General features: G+C 38.3%; 1 protein-coding gene across 2 annotated transcripts in view; it reads right to left on the bottom strand.

Moving 5' to 3' along the window:
- KCNQ5 (potassium voltage-gated channel subfamily Q member 5) overlaps positions 1 to 22,880 on the bottom strand; it is a 279,196-nt gene that overhangs the window by 42,292 nt on the left and 214,024 nt on the right. For both annotated transcript variants that reach the window (XM_030267452.4, XM_004176865.6), the window contains exons 4-6: positions 7,544 to 7,719; positions 6,962 to 7,087; positions 2 to 112 (exon numbers count right to left, since the gene is read on the bottom strand). In XM_030267452.4, the coding sequence (XP_030123312.1) occupies positions 2 to 112; positions 6,962 to 7,087; positions 7,544 to 7,719 (413 nt within the window). The remainder of the gene's footprint in view (position 1; positions 113 to 6,961; positions 7,088 to 7,543; positions 7,720 to 22,880) is intronic.

The following is a 22,880-nucleotide window of genomic DNA, read 5'->3' as shown; positions in this document are numbered from 1 at the left end:
CAGCAGGTAGTGCAAAGAAAGAAATGCCAAGTAGAGCAAATCCTGCAGAAAGCAATCTTCCAAGCCAAGTAAGAGGAGTTTTGTCTCCGTAGCCAATGGTTGTCAATGTGATCTAAAAAGAAATGAATTAACAACGGGGTTTACCAGAAGCCACTAACAGATTAGTTGCAGATTATTTACATTGCATGAAGCAACATTTCCACTAATTAATCCAAGACATCTGAAACATATAGCGATTTCTAAAAAAATGAACACAAATACACTAACATCAACACTTTTCTGTGAAAACGTAATACTGTTTATGACTACATAAAACTGAGATAAATAATAAATGTGATAAAAACACCTAAGTAATCAATAAAAATAAAAAATAATGAAAAATTACCTTGATCTCAAATTTGAGGCAAATGGTAGGAAATTCTATAAGTTGGGAAGAAAAAAAGTGTTCTTTTCCATAGATGTGAAGGTGTTTAACCTATTTTCTGCAGGAAAATATAACTTTATTTATTTGTCTAACTAAACAAATATAAATTACATGGATATAATACTGGAAAAATACAGGAGGGAAGAAGTTGATGCTTGCAGATGATATAAAATCAAAGGAATTGCAAGAAGCAGTTGCATTTTCTGCAAACCCATCAGTACAATTTGAAGTGAATTCTCTTCTGAACCACAAAAAACACTAATGAAAAGCTGGGAGGAAGTTTCTGGTCCTTTCCCGTTCCTCCTGACAGGCTCAGACACATCTATGTCACTCCTGACATGATGGTCTAAAGGTTACTGCGCAGCCCCAGAGGCAGAGGTACCTCGGGCTGTTGGACCATGTTAGCTCAGACCTGCCTGTGGACAGGTCAAAGAGAAAGGGGAGGCAAGTTGTAGTGCAGGTGGGAGGGATCACTGACCACTGGCCACGAGCAACATGGCCACGAGCAACATGGCCACTGAGATAATGGTGCATGGTTGGCGCTCACTGAGAGCATCTCGAAAGCAAAAGATGAGTCTGAAGGCTTTCCCTGACTGAAGGAGTCAGGCTGCTTGTGGCTCAGGAAGAACACACCAATCCCATACCTGGGGACTGGACTGGCAGAAGAGCTGTGTCTGTGTGCTTTCACAGAGTTCAGACCCACACCAGTGCCTGGTGTGGGCAGCTGGAGAAGGTGTGGGCAGGGCGGAGGATTCCCGAGGGAGGCTGCGGGGCGCGTGCTCAGGCAGCGGCACACGATGTTAAAGGACAAAGATAGACAACAGTAGGCTGAGTGCCAAGGACTCCGGGGCCTGTTATTAGGGAGAACATGTGCATGGAGAATTATTTTACATCGTGTACCAAATGTGGGCAAGTTCAGGCTTAGCAAATATTCTGGCAGCAACAGATTCTTCAGGAAATTGCCTTCTAGAGACATTATTTTGCTTCCAGCTTCCTCAAAGTTCGTTCCTAGGCAAGATGGCCAAAACAATTCTATTTAATGTCAGGGTCACCACGGGACAAAAGAAGGAAAGTCTTTTGGAAGTAATTAGATTTCAACTATTTAGAACTCTGTAGATAGTAAACAGTGCTTTTAATTGCTCCCATTGTTGGGAACAAGCTGCTGGTGTAATTTACCCTGAGAAAGCCACAGGGACTAAGAAAGAGAGATGAATTCAGGCTGCAACTGAAATTTCAAGTGGTTATCAAGTCTCAAGTTTTGTAACACTAGCCTGGTCACAGACACACCACCTTGCATACCTATCAGGTCTCACTCTTCCTTGCTCCTCTTCACGTCCCTGCCCCATCTCCTCTTCTGAACATTTCTGGACTCTTTGGCAAGCCACTGCCACCCAGGAAGGGACAGAAAATGATCCACATTTCTGAGTGGTTTGTTTCTGCTGCTTTGGTGTTGTGTCAGCTCACAGACATGCCTAACAAGCTCCAGAGCCTTCATAAGGCAACGAGAGACCGGGATGGAGTAAGAGGGAAGAAGGAACATGAGAATGCAACTCTCTCTTTTCTGGCAGAGATGAGCTGGTGCAGCCATGGTCTTGGCCTGGCAGAGGGGATTGATTTGTTTGTTGAAGAAGATAATTACAGCTCTTCACATCAGAGGGCAACTGCAGAACAGTTTGAGGCTATTAAGAACCCAAGAGGAATGAAACACTTGAACAAATGAATCCCTGAATAAAAGTTCCTCAAAATTTGTTTCCAGGCCAGTTATTGAAAAGCAGTTTGGAGCTCTGGAATGAGCCCGCTTTCTTGGCTTCCATCCAGCTCCCTATCTCTGCCAGTCGCTGGAAAGTAGAGAGATATCTCCTGTCTGGGCTGATGAGAGGGAAACAGAATCAAGCGTCATCTGCATATTAATGCTATTGCCACCCAACTGTATTCCAAAGAAGTCAGATAAACTTGAACCTTTGGGACCTGACATCTGAGAGCAATCCAAAACCAGCAGCAGTCACACAGAGTGTATCTCTGGAATTTCTCCAGAGAAAATACCAAGACCCTATCAAGCCTTTCCCTCAATTCTTCTAGGTACTAAGGACTTAATGGTATCAGTCTGTGATTAAGAATATCAGTTGCTTCTTGCTCACTTTGAGCTATTTTATGTCAGGATGGTCTTTCCAGGAGTGTATAGGTGTCAGCACCATGCTGTACTGTCTTACTCAACACTGAGCAAAGGGGTTTGATCTTCATTTTATACTACTCTCACCACACAACTAAGAAAATGTTTTTTGGACAATGTCAGGGTCAAGTTTGGGAATAATCCATTGCATCTTTGTAAGTGCTGCTAGTGCACTTGGCCAGGCCATTGACTGGCAAACCATTGGCCAGCCCTTGACTGGCATAATCCTGAGACTAAATTAACTGAGTAGGGTGTGTAAAACGACTGGATGTGAAAACACAGCAGTGTAACAAATTTCCAGAATCACTGCTAATCATGTGAGAAGCAGACACAAGTTACAGCTAGCATTGTGTGGTTAAGAGAGAAGTGGCCAAAGTTCAAAGGTAAAAAAATGTAGGACTTGGGCATGTCTGCAAAAAAAAGTCTAGTACCACCAGAGTTGTAATAGGGCATCTGAACAGGGACCACCTACAGGAGAGGGAGCAGACTGCCCAACAGATCTTTGGTGGTACTGTATTCCCGTGTCTAAAGAGCTGACTCACACTCCTGCATGGCTAAATGAGCTAGCTGAGTCCTGTCTTTTACACCAGATGCAAACCACTCCATTTAGGTTACTTCTATAAATGAGGGGCCTCGACAGACTAGCCAAAGTAGGCAATGTCATCTGACCAGGCTCAAAACTCACAATGATTATAGAACATCCATTATCTCATTGCTGGAGCTAATAAATATGCTAATACAAATTAGGTAATATAATAATGAATGTGATGATACAACTTAGATGACTTCAATTAGATGAGATAGGACTCAGGAGGCCATTCTCTACCCTAATATTTCTTTCTGATGTAATTTTAAATTGTCCTAGCAGTACTTACCTTTTGGATTGTTACCTGACATCACTTAACTGAAAAAAATACAGTTTGTTCATGCTATCATTACATTAAATGGGAAAAATTTCATCAGTGTTAACTCATTTCAGCTAGTCATTGTGCAAATGTAATTAATTGTAATATGTTTTGTTCACTAACAGGTCACTGTGGAGTGCTAGAGCCGTTCTGTATCCAACTGTAACTATTGGGTACTACTAGAAAATCAAGACTTATTAAGAGAAATTCTGTCAAATGTATAAGAGGGACAGAAACTTCAGCTGCATTAAATTTGCAGCTAAAGCTAATTAATGTACAAACGAAATGTCACTATAAATATCCACAGTTCTAGTTCACATCAGTATATCTCACTCAGAAAACTATGTATGGTTTGGTTTTGAAATACTTAGGTTTTTTAACTGATCTTTTGTTTCCATATGGTTTCATTATTTTCTTCTGTTAAATTAATTTATCTTCTCTACTAAAGCAAATTCTGAACTTGAGCTCTTCATATAACAATCACCATTGTGTGCTACTGTGTTAGGCAACACTGTGGGGACCCCAACCACAAAAATATTCACAGTAGTAATATTAATATGATGTTTAAATAGCAGATTGCACAGTACAGCATGAAATTGCAAATACAGTGGAGTATTCATATGTAAATTTGGATGCCATATCCTGTCTTTCATTTTTGTATATAAATATGGGCTTCAGAAATGGTGTCATTGAAATAACCATAGCAGTGTATGGTCCTCAAGTAATCTGGATTAATGAATGAGTTAATTGCAGCATGATAGTGCTGCTCCTGTAGGGAAAAGCATAAGTGCCTCTAAAAGATTGAAATTTAGGGTGACTATTTGTGCCTTTGATGCAGCCTTTTCTTTCTTGTACCTCTGCCATGACAAAATTCAGTCCAGAGTTTGGTACATAATCTGTGGTTTAAATCAGAATAACTTTTGCAAATAAACAAATCAATGAGACTAAGCATTGATTTCCCCTAAAATGCCATAGAGTTTGTCCTTTTCAAAAATCTGCATGTGGGTTACTCTGGCAGTAAAAACAGCCATGACTAAGAAGCACATTATGCATTTCCCACATACTGTTTTACATATTGTAAAAAAATTACTATTATTAAAATGGCAAAGACATCAGGTAAGGGGGAACACTTGTTTCTAGTAAGTTTTTGCACTTGCTTAAGTGCATTAAAAACTTAAATGTATTAATGTCATACACTGGGGAAATAAGAAAATATATAGAAATATACAATACATATTGTTTTCAGGTTTTAAAATAAAATTTGTTGTTTTTCCTGCTGAAATCTTGGCAAGATTCCTGATTTTCTCAGTTGCACTGCTTATATAACCTCTGAGTCATGCACTTTCACTTCATAGTGTACAAAATATTTTAAGCACCACTTTATACAATGATTATTTCCTAGCAGGGCTTTTCCTTTAAAAATCGCAGTCAGCAGGTACTGGAGAAGCAAATTCCAAAATAAAGGTCTTGTTCCCGCTGCTAGAGCTGCTCGGGAAGAAGGATCTGGATCTAACATGAGCCTCAGTCAGATGCCAGAGTGGAGCTCTGAGTTTGCTGGGACTTTCTCATTCCTTGTGCATAGGTTTCCCCATTCCAGCTGGCAAGTGGGCACAATCCTCTGCTCAGTCTAGCCTCCCTGCCTGTGCAGGGCTAAGGCACACAGGGCTTTGCAGAGCGGCAGAGGCTGTTTCCTGGGAAATCAAATGTCTGAAAAGATCCATTCCTAAGAACATGCACAGCCATAGGAGGGTCTCTTACAGGACCATATCCCCACTGCCACCCGAAAGGGGTAACAGTGTTTTCAGACTGCCAGAGCTGGGCTACCCATCAGTGAGGACATCAGCATCCATTGCCAGATGCTTCACAACTGAGTCAATACAGGAAGGTGAGAATGCCATAAGGCAAACCCAGAACTCAGCTTTTGAAGAAATGGGAAATAAACTGCAGCGATGCAACTGAATGCAAAACCTTGTCTTGTGACTTTAGCCAATATGAATTTTACCTGTGTTTGTACTACAGGATAAAATGTATATTTTATCAGTGATCTGACTTGATGCTCTAAAGCAACAAGTTTCAGCAAAATATATTTCCTGAATATTTGTAAATGTACACATAATATTTAGTAGGTCTGGCTTTTTCAAGCTCCCAGTTTTGTGTAGTGATAACATAGAAATATAGTCTCTAGGGGCATGCAACAAATGACTAGCCCATAGATGAACAAATTTCAAATACACTAACTACCCCTAATATTAGTGAGTGACCTTGACCTTAGCTCAAAATGCAGACAAAACTTCTTACAAATATTTGTAATAATTTAAGACATTCTGGAAAGGGCTTTTGCGCAGTCCCTGTGTGGATGCTGTGAATCTGCAGATGCTACTGAATCTAGATGAAATCCTGTCAGCAAGAGGTCTGAGGTGAGAAAGCTTCATTTTTGCATTATTCTGATAAGGAAAGGTGGCAGAAGCTGGCTCAGGTCTCACACTTATTCCAAGGAAACTAATGAGTGCTCTATGTTATTGTCAGCATTAATGATCTCACAGATCTCACTAACCAGACTCTGCCAGAGCACACAGTGTGTGTTCTACTGCACCAGAAGGAAAAGAAAAGCACTTTTATACTGCCTGACTATAACTGCCTTGGGCTTTGTTAGGGCAGATTTCTTAAGCTGCTTAAGTAACTCTCACACAGTGATGAAGTCTGGATTACTATAGGACATTTTTAAGCAAAAACTCCTACACATTATGCCATTAAAAAAAATATCAAAATTTCAAACTTAGGCCATTTTTTATTCATTGAAAGCCCAGTTTCTTTAACCGTATTAATATAATCTTCCTTCAGAAAAGCCGTCAGGTATGTACTTAGATCCCACAGATTTCAACAAAGTAAAAACTATTGATTTGATAGTTAACCATGATCTCAAGTAAATCAGGGCTTTTATACCTGTAAAAAATAACACTGCTGAACCAGAATTGACATATGCATTCTTGGTCTTTGTCCTCAAGGTACAGAGGAAGAAAAACAACATCTTATAAAGGGCACTGATTATACTCTCATGCCAAAGCTGATGTAAGATTTTTTTCTTTCTTTTTTCCTGACACTTTTTCCTCTTCCTGCACTGCCACTTAGAGCCCTCTGGTTTGCATCAAAACAGCTCTTTGTGGGGCCATATTACAAACTATATTACTGAAAGGCTAAGGGTTAAAAACTACAATGCTTTCTTCTCTTGAAGGTTTAGTGGTCTGGTTTGCAGCAGAAACACATAAACAGCTGTTCTGCAGGATGGACTGAAGTAATCTGTCAATGTGCAAATGAATAGCTGAAGAAGGAAGCTTCTCAGACCATTTTTTGCCAGTGAAAACAATTCACTGAACAGAACACTAAGCTAAAATCCTCAGTAGGTGAAATTCAAAGCACTTTAGCATTCTGGTTAGAGAATCCATGTTATTTTTCTGTACTTACTGTGCCCCACCAGAGAGCATCTGCATATGTGGAGAATTCAGTATTTGCATCTTTTTCCACCAAATAAACCAGGAAAGATGAAAAGATGAGTACTAAAAATCCTATGTACCACGCTGTGATTAATTCCTAGATAAAAAAGAACAGAGATCAATTCCCATTTTATGGACTGAATGGAATGACATTTCAAAAAGACATGATAAAATTATATATATAAATGCTTTTTTGGCATCTGTGCAGTTATGAGTCAAATGCTTCCCTATGGAAACAAATTCTGAAAATGGACAGGATCTACTCTTATGGTTTGATGCTTTAACAATGTCCCCAGCATATAACAAATTACAGCTGCACATCAAGAACAACATTTTCAAGAGCTCTAAAAACTGTTAGTATTAAACAGCCATGGCCTTGTGTATCTGTGTTAGCTCATATTACAATTGATATTACTTCAGAAAACTTTGAGTATTCTTCTCAAAACTGATAAATGCTTATTTCCTTGGTCACTTGTTGAATCACATCAATATGAAGATCTTCACATCAAGTGAAGATATCAACCAGACAAAATCAGTATTTAGGATTACATACCTTGCTATGTGCATAAACTACAGAACCTAATAATTTCCAAGTGCCTCCTCTTCGGTCCATGCGCACCATGCGAAGGATCTGTAGGAAACGAAGACTTCTCAGTGCTGATGTTGCAAAAATGTTACCTTGAGTTTTTGCAGAAACAACTGCTATTGAAGCGATGAGAACAATGATGTCTGAAAGAAATACATTACAGAAAGCATTAATGTCCAAGTATCAGTAAATAGTATATACATCTAGGTGAGCTGAATGAGAGGGACAAAAGAGAGACTCCTGTAGTGGATGGGAATCCAAAACACAGAGATTCCTGTTTGAGATAGGGATGTGAGACCAGGGCTATTGTCAAAAAACTACCTCAGGAATCTCCAGGGTAAAAAGTGAGGGTCACAATTTTCAAAGCATATGGATAAAAGGAGTGATGTTAAAGAAACCTCATTAGGATCTTTGAAACCTGATGTAGCAAACTGTACAAATCAGTAGATGGATTAGAACTTTCCCCCTTTATCTATTTTTTCATAACAACTTTTCTGTGCAAAGACAAAAAAGAAAACTACGTAAGAAAAAATAGGGCAGGCCTAGAGGTGAGAGTCTGGTAGAATCTGACTTAAAAGCACAGTACTAATTTCCTATGAGAACAGACACTGTGTGTTTGAGAAATGTAGTTTCTGGACAAAACTGCCCTGTTGTATCATTTCCTGGAAGGGAGGAAATACAGCACTGGGTACTCAGAAGCATTCCTTTAGCTGGAAGCCTGGAAAGTTAGTTAAAGCTCAGCAAGTGTTAGGATTTATTTCTTCAGGTCACAGATTCAAGTGACAGTGACTTTGGTGTGCACGAACTAATCAGCCAGCTGTCCTTAGAGCCAGAACAACATTTAAGGGGAGAGGAGGGGAAGCAGCACAGTGATGGCATATGGATGCTGTGAGAAGGCATAATGTCCTTTTACAAGGATTGGGGTAGACATACTGTTATGCATGGAGTAGGAAAGCACAGAACAAGCTCTGTTCTTCCTCACCTCATGATTAATTCCTTGGCAAACTTTAAAAGCTTAAAGAGCCCTTGTAAGAAATACCTGATTTTAATCTTAGGTTTTTGTGGTGTTTGTATGTTTCTATGCAAGGATAATCCAAATCCATATTTTTTGGTGAAAAATTGAAAGTAGGTTCTTGATATGGGTTTTACTTTTGTGTTGGGTATAAACACACATCTTGTCCCTGGCATAGATCCTACCAGAATGACCCAGAAAATGATTCAATACAATTCCAAGGGTACAGACAATCTGTTTCTGTGATTTAAGGATTATCCTGCTAAATTGTGAAACTTTTGTCAGAACGGGATAGAAATCTACGTAGGTTTAAAACCAGCTGGATGGTCTTGTGGGAGAAGATTTAATCCTGGGCTAATTAATACCAAAAGTTCGCTTCTGGTTCAGGATGTCTTCAAGTAGCAGGATGTTGGGGGCTGAGAAACTCTTGTAGAGAAATATCACTGTGTGTTTGCCCTGCTTGTGCAGTCCTCCCCGGCTGCTCACTGTTGGCTGGTGTCACTGTCTGACATCCCGTGTTGGCCTAGGCTGACCTTCAGCCTGTTTTATGCTCTGACATTTTAAAATGTCTTGGGCTACTACATGAATCATACGTGGTTACATAATTGGGTACCAAAAATGCTGGATTTGCGTCTAAATCCAGCAAGTTCAGAGATGAAGAAGAGCCAGAAGTGGACATGGTGTCTTTTCACAGTACAAATCTCAAGCTCACAACAACCAGATACAGGAGGTCTGGGTGAGAACTGAGAAAGGAAAACTGACAAGAAAAAGTTAAGGACATCACAAATTCTAAAGGAGGTGAGAAAAAAATAGATGGAATTTGATTGACCAACCATGTGAAGATATTTAAATTTAGGTGTCTACATGTGAAGCAGGTGTTTAAATTCCCCAAGCAGCACAAGGTAATCACGTCAGCTGAGAGAGGGGCAGCTAATCCTCAGGAAGGCTTCTGCTGGCTGCTCAGCTGCCTCACACTCTGGGCTTGGCAAAAGAAAAGCTAAATTCAGCTGCCCAAATTTATTTGCCCAGTGCCATTTGAGATGCCTTAAGGTATCTGAGATATCCCTAGATCTGGCAGCTATGCTCTTGGACCTGGAAAAGCTGAACTCTTCAGGAGAAGTGACTGGGGAGAAGGGAATATCGTGTAACAGGAGACAGGCACCTCTCTGTACTCTGCTGAACTAAACCCTAGATCCTGATTGACTATACTGCCAGCATAGACACGTAGCGTACATGTACCCACCTAAAGCAAACTTTTTTCTATATTTAGTTGTGTTTATTTGGATCCAAGGCTAACATAGAAGGTGCTGGAATGTCTTGAGCAATATGGACTGTGCTGAAAAAACAGTGTCCCTGGTGACTAACAGGGTGACAGGGTAATCTTGACTTGTCCCAGTGCTTCCGAGCAGAGTAGCAATGGAACAGCCATTTTTATTTAGTGGTGACTGGCTAGCAGCAAGTTAGAGATCATTAGAAGCGCAGTGTATGCCCCTAAAAATCGTTCTTAAAACTTAAAAAAGAATAAGGTCACCTGAAATATTAGGAATTATGCATTTGGTCCAGAAAATATTAAAATGCTTACTGGGGCTTTTGGTCACCCTCTATCACTTCTAATAGGACAACGTTTAAAAAAATTTCAGTGACTTGCTCCTGCCCTTATTCCTACTTATTCCAGAGCTCTGGCAGGGTTTTTTTTACAACACAGAGTTTTATAAGCACCCCCACTGCAAAAATATGAAATTAATTCAGTCTTGTCAGCAGAGCACAGCCTCTGCCCTGCACTGCTGGAAGCCCTCTGCCCCATTGAGGGTCTCTGGTCCTCTCTGAACATGAGAGATGAAGAAGCCAACAGCAGAATAGTTCTCTTTTCCATTTTTAAAAGCATTGGTCCAAAGGACTTATCTACTTGTGTATGCTCTTCTATCTAGAGGGCAGGGATGAGGTTCTCTCTAAAGGAAGAAAGGTGGAGGAAAAAGGAGAGCAGAAAATGCACTGGAATCTGTTTGAAAAAACAGCTGAAGGGAAGACAATCTTCCTAGACTGATGGTGTTTTTTTCACACTTTGCTCTCTCATCTTCTTCACTCTTCACATCCTCAACTCCCACTAAAAGTCTATCCCTAACTCCTCAGCTGGAAATAGAGAAGGAAAGAATGTGTCCTTTGCCTAAGGCAGCCCTTCCTGGCTGTTTCCCTAGGAGGTAGGGAAGGCAGGCAGGCAGGCAGGCACATTATTTCAGTGTAGTTTAACTTGTTGGGAACATGTGTAAGATAAATCAAAATAAACCCTTCTTGGAATGAAATCAGCATCCTAAGAAAAGTTTGCAATGGTTGAAAATCACCTCTGAGTGTGTTAAAACTGCTTGATTTTCTTATCTAAACATACCCTGGAAAAAATGAAAAGTTAAATATATTATGAGTTTTGTCTGTGCCTTACTTTTATACAATATGCTTCAGGTGGCATTTGCCCTCTTTTAAACCAAGAGAGAAAAATATTATTCTAAACTTCCTTTCATATTCCATGTGAATGTAGCTAAAGTCTCTGTGGTATTTCTGTATTTTAAGAAGGCTTTCCCAGACTTCTATCACTATTTTCCTCTTTATCTTTTAGAGGCAAAAAAAGGAAAACAGGTAGAATTATTTAATTAATTAATTTCAATTAATTTAATGGGCTCTCAATTTTCACTCTGAATCTTTCTGTAAAGCATCAGAAAAGATTCAGATGTGAGATTAAGTAATGGGCAGTATAATTCCAAACTTCTCTATAACGACTTACTAAAAGACAGAGGTTTCTGATATATATTTACCCCTTTGTAAATTTTTTCCTAAACTCATATCTTATGTATGATCTCCCAAAACATTAAGCCTCTCTTCAGCCACGATGATGATTTTATTCACCTTTAGAAATATTTCTCAGATTTTTATCCTCACAGATAACAATCTTCCTTGTTAACTCTAGTCTGAGATTTCAAATCATCTCAGCAGCTTTTGCATTAGCCACTTTTGAACATTTGATTTAAAATGAAATTTCAAATAATTAATTCTTCCACTTCAGACATTTCACCTAGTACCACTCAAGAAACCCCTGAGACTACATAAACGTTTTGTGCATATTAAAAGATTGGCAAAACATTTTTTATTTGACAGGCACCATGTTAACAACAAAGCCACTTCATGAAAAATACAAAAAGTGACCCCAGAACTCACGTGTGTAACAGATTACACTTATGTGTTGTCCAATGTCACTAAAACAGTAACACGTAGAACAACTAACTGAAGGCCAGTAATGCAACTACCCAAAACTTACATAACTCATGCAAGATGTTCTAGTGCAAGTTCCCCACCTCACAGAGGAAGGCCAGTGTTGGGCTACCTTAGACTGCTTAAGTGTGGTCAGAAACTCTGGATTGCTCATCTTACTGATGGAGGTGTGCTTGGCATTCCTAAACTATCAGCATTTCTCATGCCAGCTGGGAGATTAATAATGTGACTGAGAGAATAATAATGGTAGAAAAGGAGGCATCATAAATCACCACAAGGGATTGTTTTACTTTTAATAACTTCCCCAATGCAACTTTCCTAGCATGAGCTTCTTGGACATTGTGAGATTTTTCAGCATTCATAAGTATCATGGGAATGAACCCAGCTAAAGGGAGAAACACAAAAGCTATCCTTGGATATTGTGCCACATCCCATCACCTTGATGTACCATCAGGACAATCTCTAAAGTTATAGAAAGAATGTCAGGATGATTTTTTACAAGAGCATGTAATGATAGAACAAGGGGGAATGGCCTTAAACTGAAAGAGGATTGGGAATGGATGTTCCTTGCCCAGATGTGTTCAAGACCAGATTGAATGGAACTTTGAGCAGCCTCGTCTAGTGGAAGGTGTCCCCGCCCTTGGCAGGAACTAGATGTTGCTTCTCTCAACCCAAACTATTCTGTGGTTCTATGATTATTGGGAAATGTAACCAATGACAATCTCTCATCTGCTCAAAGCTCATGCACATGCTCATACTAATACACAAACCTGCATAATCTTTCTCTTTTTCATACTCTTCAAAGGAAGAATATGTTTATAGGAGCTTTGCCTGCTGCCTGCATTTAATGCTAATTTGTTGAAACATCCTTTCTTCTTAATACAAATGATACTTTGAGAAAAAGTAGGTTAAATGAATCTTGTGATTTTTTAAAATTTTATTTTATCTCAATAGAAAAACAAATAATATTTAATCACTTTTGGATCATCACTAGGACATCAAAATAGTATTTGCTATAAATTCACAGAAAATGCTCAGAGTTCACACATTCTTATTAAGAATAGGCAGGAAATGCCAATGGCTGTCAATTACTGTGTCTGCACCAGCTACAGATCAGTAAAGAGAGGCAACAAACTAGGACATGAGTAGGGCATATCTGCCCCAAAAACTGCAGAATTAAGCAAAAAATCCCAAGAGGTTGTTTTATCTAGCCTGCAGCTGTATTAACTCACAAAGGAAATTAACTGGGCAATTGTATCGCCAAATCTGAGCTACACGTAGGCTGTCCTTTTAAAGTATAATTTTGAGCTAGAGTTATTATCCATGACCCAAAGAAAAGGCACAGCTTGGAGTGGTCATTTCTGAATAGTTCTCAGGACAGTTCATTATCCTCAGTTTCAAAATTACTTTTGAAGAAACCCCAGCACTATGACTCTGTACTGAAACATAATGTTATGGAGACATTGGACTCCAGTGAGGGCATGAGACAGCTTTGACATTGATTCCCTCTGCTTACCACGGCACAGGTCATTCACGCCTATGGCAGCACAGTGAGCAATTATTCTCCCGTGCTGAGGAGTTTAAATAGGTTTTAATTGAGATTTGCAGCAATCAATACATAGAAACAATTCAGCTTTATATTCTGAGTCACTAAGAGGTGGTAGTGGTGGTAGGGAGGAATGACCAGCATTTTAGTTTTTCTAATATCTTTTTGGATATCAGTCCTTCCAGTCCTTATTGTTATTCTCAGAACTCTCTTCAATTTGCCTTCAATAATCTCTAGAGCTGGCTGGCCAGGACCAAAGGGTATCATCTAATTAATGTAGAAATGTACTTTGAAGTCTAACCAGACACTACAGCACGAAGTTAACACAACACACATTCTAGACCACTGTATTTGAGCAAATCACACTATAGAAATATGATAAAATGTATATATTCAATGGGCTATATCTAAATTGATATAAATTGGCAATTTTAAGCAGTTTAACCTGATGATTGACACTGGACTTTGGCCATACATCAGTACCTGAAAATAAGGATGCTCTTTTTCAGATTCCTAAAAGAAAAGGTCTGTTTACACAAACTTGACTATTGGAGCAGCAGCCTTTTTGCACAGCCTAATAACATATTGGGCATTGGTATACTTCATGCTTCTGTGGGCTAGCAAAAAACAAACAAACAAACAAACAAACAAAACACAAGAAGAAAAGAAAAAGACATTCAAAGAGTTTAAGGCTCTGAAAACCCTAATAGAGTGGTATTCAGCAAGGGACAGAATTGGATCACTATTTCTTGAGCACTTGTCCAGAAAGGTCAGCGGGCAGAAAAGTTTATTTTGTTGTAACTGGCTGGAAAACTTCTGTTATCTAGAAAAAAGGGATTAACTACTTCCCTCTACCAGTTCAGGAGGGCAAAGAATTCAAAACATGAATAGAATATGCTGCAATTGTTATATTTAAAAGAGGCAAATGTAATATTTTTACCAGGTGGTTGGTCCTTTGCTCTGTAAATGTTCCATTACTATACAATCAGTGGGATATTTCACATAATTGTGACGGAAAAATTTGGTCAAATATGGGCTGAACTTAACAGTCTCCTTGCATAAGTATTTATCACACAAACCAAGAATTTTCAACATCTTTACCTATAATTGTATCTCTAAGCAGAGAGATGAACAATATTACCATATGTAGAAAGATGATGTGTGCTATCATGTTTAGTAAATTATCTCACTGGGAGAAGCAGAACTATTTATCAGCAAAGTAAAAGTCAGTATTTGAATGATTGCCACAGTCTGAAAACTGGCTTTTTAGAGACTCTGGAGACATGCAGACTTTTGAGGTCACCTGAATTCACCCTCAAATTATATTCTCAAGCATTATTTTCTGCTTATAACCCCTCCCTCCAAAAAGCAATTTAATAGCACTCATTGAATTCTATCACCTGATGATCTCTAACGTAATTTGGGAGAGGCAGGAAGTTGATTTCTGTACCTCCCACAAGAAGCTGAGCAGACTTACACCTACAAGGCCTCAATTGTACAGAGAATAAAAGCCTGAACACCACCATCAACAACAAAACCCCCCCAAAGCAATATGAGATAATCTGAGTTGTGCATATTCTAAAAATAATGGTGTTCAGTATCTTGGGTCCTGGCAAAATTTGCTTTCAGCTCTGTCTGAATATAGCTTTTCTTTCTGGTCAGGGATCAGATCTCTGCTCAGATGCCAGACAGGTTACGATTAATCGTCACCTACTAGTAAAAGTAATTGGCAGAATATCTTCAGGAAATTCTTGGGATGGATGATGCTGTTTGATTTTTGCAGATGTTGTTGTCACTCCAGCCAAAAGGTCTTTGTGTTTTCAAATACGTAACACCATCTGGATGGAAATCATCTTAATTGTCATTGCAGGCAAAACAAGTTGGTGATTTCGCTTCCTTTTTTAATCTTTTTGCAAGGTGGAAAACAACTTGGTATTTTTAGAAGAAGGAAAGTGAGCTGGTATTGCATATCAAGATAATTCTCAGAGATAAACACAGATGAGTGTGAAAATTGACTTTTATTGCTGTTGAAAAACAGGAAGATAGTAATGTACTGTAGTGGCACATACAGGAGAAAGAAGTTCTACAAAAATATGCAATACTGTCTAGGCACTGAAATGGAATTTAAAAAAATCCAGAGGTTTATACTTCCTCTCTACTGATTTTTTTTCTAACAGTGGAAAACAGCTATATTAGTCACTGCCTTCCATTTTAAGGAGTCCACTAAAACTGATCTGTGCAAAGAAACTTGGATTTTTCTTATCATCACCTAAGCAATACCCAGTGAAGAAATCAAATAGATGAATCACCTTGGACCCTTCTTTCCCTTTATTGTTTTTATTTGCAATATATTGGAATCATCTGAGTAAGCAAACTATTTTAATGTGAAATGAAAATAACCTCTTGGAAATACAGACAACCTCTTTCTGGAATAAACATAATTTTTATATAACTGAAGTGGGTCTACTTAGAAAAACAGCTCATCAATATGTAAAGATATTTTTCCGGCAAAGAGAGAACTGGAAACAAGTCAAAGACAATTCTTAGGAAAGCTAATCAAATACAACAAAAGTTAATTTGGTACTCTGAACAATTTCTGAACCAAAAAGAAAAGGAATATTTTTAGTAAGGCAATACTGGATATTTTTTAGATGTGAAAACTAAATATTCCCTTTTTAAATTGTGGGCTAATGAAGATGAGTAAGATTTTTTTCTTTTGTCATTTTTAAAAAATTTATAATAAAATCCTAATTCCATGCCTAATAATGGATCAACCAATGCTACTCACTACTGTGTCAGCGTATTAAAAGTATATGTACTTTGTTCCTTTGTAAAAGTAGCATATTGTTAGACCATGATGGCAAATACATCTAAATAATGTCATTTTACCATCTGCTGTAGACAGCCAAAATATTTCTCTATGGCCTGAGAGCAACAGTAACCCAACAAGTACTGAATTTTAAATTGTAGTTGGGGTTGCCATTTTTTATTTAGTTTGGATAAGAATAGTAGCATTCATGGGAACATTTCACCTGTCTTTGTACTGTTCAAAATTATTGTTCATGGCCCTGTTGAGTACACAATCTTTCTGTGGACTGAATAAGTCTTTAGCAGACATCTTCATGCTATTAACAGCTGGCTCAATAAATCTTAAAAATCTAAGGGCCTCCTGCAAGCTAAGATTAAGTTCAAGTGCAAGTTTTTAATGGATTTATACTTAATTAACCTTTTCCAATAATTGATCTTTAACATAATTAATATGTACCTGTCAGAAGGAATAAAGTAGTATTTATGAAATTCAAGTTTTATTTGACTTTAAGACAGGCTGAAAGAAACATTTAAAGCTATGTCTTTGACCTAGTATTTGCCAACCTGACTTTTGTTCAGCTACACGTGCAGATTCTCCCCATAAATCTTCACTTATTCTGTCCAGAAACAGTTTTGTGCCTTGAAAGCACTGGAAAACAAGGTTTGTTAGTCACTTTACTATGTCTGTATGTTGCTGGATGACAGTAGACCTTAGTGAAAAAGGCTGTTGCAGTGGAGAGAAAAACATCTGAAGGTTTCTGGAGGGAAAGGCAACAAGATGGATAGCCAGACACACATCCCTGAGGAGTAAAGATGCTCATTACATCAGGCTGTACACAAACCACAAAGTAATCGTTAAGATAAAAAACCAAAATAGCTACAGTGTGGCAAGACTTGTGTATGGAGAAAGGGCTGAATAATTTAGGAGTGGTTAGTCAGAAGACAAATATGAGATAGAGGCATGCAAACTACTGGAAGATAAGAAGGTCTGTTGGATGCCTCCTATTTACCCTTTCTTATAAGAGTGAGATCAAAAGACAATTTAAATTTGATTTAAAAAATACAAGATTGAAATGTAATTGTAATTGACTTTAAAGTGTAACTGTAATTGTAAAGTTCATTGCTCTGAGGTATAAAGGAATAACCAGGGAAAATTAAAGACAAGTTTGGATGTTTTCCCCTGAATTGCTGGAATTAGATTTTTCAGGGGAATCCAAATTCTTGAGTGACTCAGCCACTGATTACTCCGTGTGTAATTGGCTATTTTGAGCTATAGGTATTAACATCATCTTTAGGGGTCTCTGGTACTAGTCAGCAAGTGGAAAGACACCGGTCAGGACTCCTGTGTGATCCAGCCCCACAGGGAAGCATTGCGATGTCTACACTGGATCCTTGCAGCCACAAGGGGAGGAATCTACAGGCAGGAATGTGCACTTTCATGGCCCTTTCATCATACTCTAAAACCTTAGGCAGGGGAAGGTGGGCAGGGGGTCTGGAAATGTTCATCTAACACATTCCCAGACTGTGGATACAGTGAAGTTGATACAGTGGCATGGAAGTGGAAAGGCCAAAACAATGTGGGAACAGAAAAATCCATGGTGTGTAGGTGAAAACTGACAAGTAAAGATCCTGAAATGAGCAGGGAGAGAAAAACAAGTCTCTGATGACAGGAAAAGCCTGTTTGTAGGTGGAGAGGGAAGAGAGCATTAAAAATCTGCTTTCAAATTCACAGGGTGGTGGGGATACAGAAGGTATCCAGTATCTAGCTGTTATCTAACACAGATGTTGAAGGCAGCAACATGGGTCCCCCAGTGCTGGCTGAAAGAGTTCCTACATTCAGTTTACTGAGCCTCCCTTCAGAGGCAAAAACCTCTACCTGCTGCCTAAAAACAGAACTTGCATTTCTAACCTATACAGCTGTTTTGGAGGTCTGCACAATTGGTGAGTGCCTCTTGGGACTCCTCTGTTTCTGTAAATAGAGTTTATTCAGATTACATACAGAGCCAGACATCTCCAGCTACTCTTTGCCCTCAGCTGCCATCCCACCTGCAATTTGTGTGTGAGTAGCCTAAGAGGGAGTACTGTGCCAGCAAGAAGGTTTATATAATTTGGAGAACACTAGTGTGGGGCATCTTACACAGCCACACTTGAGACTTCCTAGTGTAGGGGACATGAAGAAAGAAATAGAAGCTCTGTTCAGTGGTTGTCAGAAAGGAAAAACCCCATAATCTGGTATCACTCTCCCAAACCCAACAGGGGCAATCAGGAAATGAGATCTTAAATACAGTAGATATGTCACTCTGTGTGACAACCTCTCCACTCTGCCTTGTGACATTTTCATCTGAAATGAAACAGTCTCCACTGTGAGGCTGGCAAAGGGGAGCCCAGCACTGAAGGAGCTCTGCCTTTGCTGTGGCTGCTGCCCTGGTGGTCACATAAATATATTGGGGCACCAGTACTGCACAGTGCAAGGGTGAAACTGAGTGGCTTCCTTTACACCATTTAGGAGCTTCCATAGGTTGATGTAAAATGGATCTGATGGTCACCTTCCTTGGATCTGTTATTGACAGCAATATCAAATATCACAAAAGGACAAAGATCAATTTCCAGAGCTATAAGTAGAGGCTTAAAGATTAAAAATGTAATTTTTCTTTAATGGGAAACAACAGATTATGGGCACCTGGTGCTTAAGCGCTAGAGTTGGGAGGAAATTAAAATGTGCAGAACATGCCCAAATTGCCATCTAGAAATATGCAAATATTTCAACTTGGCCCTATTAAACTTGAAATGCAAATGCTGTAACTCTGTTACACTGTGTAACAATATTGTTACATTGTCAAATCCTTCCTAACTGTTGTATTTAATATAGCAGGTGTAAAAAGGAGGAATCAAAACCTGTATTTTTCTCTCTTATACACAAGTCTTTTTCTAATGTAGCAGTTGGAATGTAACCATTTGAGTCTTGATCATAAAAATAGAGATTTCCTGCAACTCCCACTGGACTACTGTGCCCATCAGTCGCTTCAGCAGCGCTGGTGGCAACATGCAGTTCTCTGAGGGGATGTTAAAGAATGGAAACATCTGTGGAAGCTGCATTTCTTCAAGCTTTGTGATCTCTAATAGGCTAGTGGCAAGGCTGGATGAAGACATCTGGCAATCAATTTGATTATATTGAGTGTATCAGTGGGCAAAGCTTATGTTTAAAACTGTCAGCATTGACAGTTAACAAATTAAAGCTGAGTAGATGCCAGAGGACTGCATGTGAAGAAATAAACACTACCTCTAAAGCAACTGAAAAAGTCTTTGTTTCTAAACAACAATACAGTCAAGTAAAATGAAACTAGTGTTCTTAGCCGAGTGCGCCAAGCCTTGGCTAAGAGACCTCATTCACACAGGGGTGACCTGAAGAGAAATAAACTAGTCTTCAGCAAAGAGAGCAATAAAATCACAACATTCAGCAGTTATAAGCAAGATAATTATGAACTAAAAGAAGAAAAGAAATGGAAATATGAAATAGCAGCATGTTGCCTGCTCATATGCTGCAGGGTGAATGAAAAAGGAAATGTTATCTGTGCAAAAGAATTGGTGAAAGTGGACTTAATACAGGTAATCGTGAATAAGGTAGTTTTCCACAATACAATACCTAGAGGTGTCTAGAGACTGAACATTATGAGTTATTTATTTACATAGTGAATTGTCAAACATGGCAAGAGGCTTCCTACAGAAGTGGTCAATGCCCCTTGAATACCATATTTAAGAGGCTTTTGCACAAGGTCCTTAATAACATGCTTAAGACTTTTGGTTAGCCTTGAACTGGATAGGTAATTGGACGTAGATGATCACTGTATCTCTCTTCCAACTGAAATATTCTTTCCTTTTCCTTTTCCTTTTCCTTTTCCTTTTCCTTTTCCTTTTCCTTTTCCTTTTCCTTTTCCTTTTCCTTTTCCTTTTCCTTTTCCTTTTCCTTTTCCTTTTCCTTTTCCTTTTCCTTTTCCTTTTCCTTTTCCTTTTCCTTTTCCTTTTCCTTTTCCTTTTCCTTTTCCTTTTCCTTTTCCCTCTCTTTATAATTTCTCAATATGTTTCCCGTAGCTGCTTTCAAATAACTCTGGAAAGATTCTTGAAGTAAATGCCAATGCAATTACTCCACTTAGACGTCTTCTAGTGTTTTCATTTGGGCTGACAGGGGTAAGGCTGGGACATCATGAGAGAAAGCAGGATTTGATTGACTTATACTTATGAGAGAGTTAATCATGGCTCAAACAATCAGATTGAGAGTTATCTAATGTCTCACACTAAAGTATGAGCATTCAAATTCATGGTAACATGCTGACAAGGCACTCCTGAATAATTATGGGCATATTAGTAATATAGGAGATACACTGAAAATGTCTTTTGAAGTAAAGCAATGCTGCAAGCCAGGGGTATCACAGTCCTGTGAGAGGCTACATGAGTGCCAAGGGCATTCATGGAATAAATTTAAGTAATGGGCAGTTGCAAAATCCCAAATATGAACACCTAGTCTAATAGGATTGTTTTGGACCAATGTAAAAATATTCCTAAAGTATCAAGATTTCTGCCTGCAAAGTATAATTCACTGTTGCAAAAGCAGAACTTTTTCAAAGAAGCAATTATTCTCAGAGAGAAGCTACAGGTAAGAGCTGAGCATGATCTGAAATGAGAGTTACACAGAATGTCATACATTGAAGCAGATGATCTGCAGCACAACATCTGGAAAGAAGCCAAGAAAGCTGAGAATTTTATTGCATATCAGCTATGTTCTCATATGTTGTTCATGTAATTAAAAAGTATAATTTTTTTTAGATGCTGAGAGTGACAAAAGTTTGAAAAAGAAACTATTTTACTACTTTTGAGACTCCATACACTCAAGTAGTCAGATAAGTGGATTTGGCACAATCCTGTCTACCTCTAACTTCCACACCAGTGTTTATACTAATAACTACTTAATTTTGAATTGGCAAACTTACACATACTTATGGTATCTGAGAAACTATCTTGTCCATGGATATGATGGGAATTCAGCATAGTAAGGCAGGATAGGAACATCAAATCAGATACAGGCAGATTATGAAAATAAAGGTATTTTTCTAAGCAATTTCATATTCTGGGTATCTCTAGTTACAAGAAGTTTAAAGCCAGTCCCTAAAAAATGTGAGCAAAACTGAACATACAGACTTTGACCAGAAAAGTTTGACTGCTTTTTGGTCTGTCAGTTGCTTCCCTCCTTATTATACATTTCCATGCTCATAAACAGCACTGGAATTGCTATGATACACTTTTATATAACATAATATTTTTAATAGATAAAATTTAATATAATATAATTATTATTATCATAATCCTTTTCTTTAACATTACCATTATCCTTATAATTATCCTTATGATTATACTATAATGTATTTTCTGAGATTCAAATATAACAGACAAATAATAATTTGAAAGACTGCTTAAATCATATACACAATCTGGGTGAGAATGGTCAGGAGCCTCATTATTTCTAAATAATATGACTGTGATATTTCACTTTAGGACACTTTCCTAGCAAAAGAGAACTGAACTAGAAATTGCTAAACATTTCAGTGCAGGTACTGAGTTGTATTAATCTTGTTCAAAATGGATAATGATTTAATGCTTAAGAAAATATCTTTTATAGCCTTCTAATGCAAGAATTCTATTATTACAAATCAATTCTTTTTAATAAAATGTCCTTGTCTGTAACAGCCTTTCTATCACAACCCTGTCTCTTTAGTCTTCATGTCCCAGGCTGCCCAGTTCATGGTGGGGACTCATCTACTCTGTGTCACAAACACAATAATGACATTAGTCTAAGATCAAAAAACCACAGCATGAACAAACCCAGGCTGCTGCATTCTCTAGCTCATACCAGAAAGAAACTTCAGGGTACCAAACTAGATTTCCTTTGAATAGCAGACATGCAACTTCTAGAAAGAGGAGATCAGAGCCTGATGTCTTTAATCCCAGCAAATGTTACCTTACCCAGCAGCAAGGGTAGTAGTCAGCAAAAGTGTGAAAGGATAAGGCCCAGAGATGATATTAAACAGACATTCTTTTTTCTGCCTTTTTCTAAAAACTGCATTGCCAGAACTGTCAAACATGAAGATATGCCACTAAATACTAGTTTTAAAAACCTACATGATTTGGGACCAATCTAGCCTAAAGAGCATCTCTGTTCATAGCACAGAATTATGGCTGCTAAAATTATCTGAGGAAATTTGGATTTGAAATCTAAATACTACTACTACTATTGCTACTACTACTGCTATTATTATCAGAGTATTTTCTGGAGTGAAGTGGGCAGTGTGTGCCTGAGATGAGTTAAAGTTTGGCTGTCAGAAGGTCCCCAGAAGTGAAATTTGCTGTAACTTTTTTTTCTGGGATTTATAATGAGATGTGATGTGAGATATGTCTTCTTGGTCAAGGATATACTTAATTACAGACCATCTCTGGGTTATTTAGAGTTCAAATTACACTGGAAAGGGCCTGTTTATATTGTTTATCATGAGCAGCAGGTTTACCATCTGTCTGTATTTAAACTATATAATGTGTCTAAATACCAAGGTGACAGACACATAATGTGTCATTACACAAATATATTGAAATAATTCAAATTAAACGTCCAGAAGATCTTGTAACACACTAGA

This window comes from Taeniopygia guttata, chromosome 3 (assembly GCF_048771995.1).
Source record: "Taeniopygia guttata chromosome 3, bTaeGut7.mat, whole genome shotgun sequence".
In the NCBI taxonomy this organism is placed as follows: domain Eukaryota; kingdom Metazoa; phylum Chordata; class Aves; order Passeriformes; family Estrildidae; genus Taeniopygia; species Taeniopygia guttata.
This window is presented reverse-complemented; position numbering and strand designations above follow the sequence as displayed.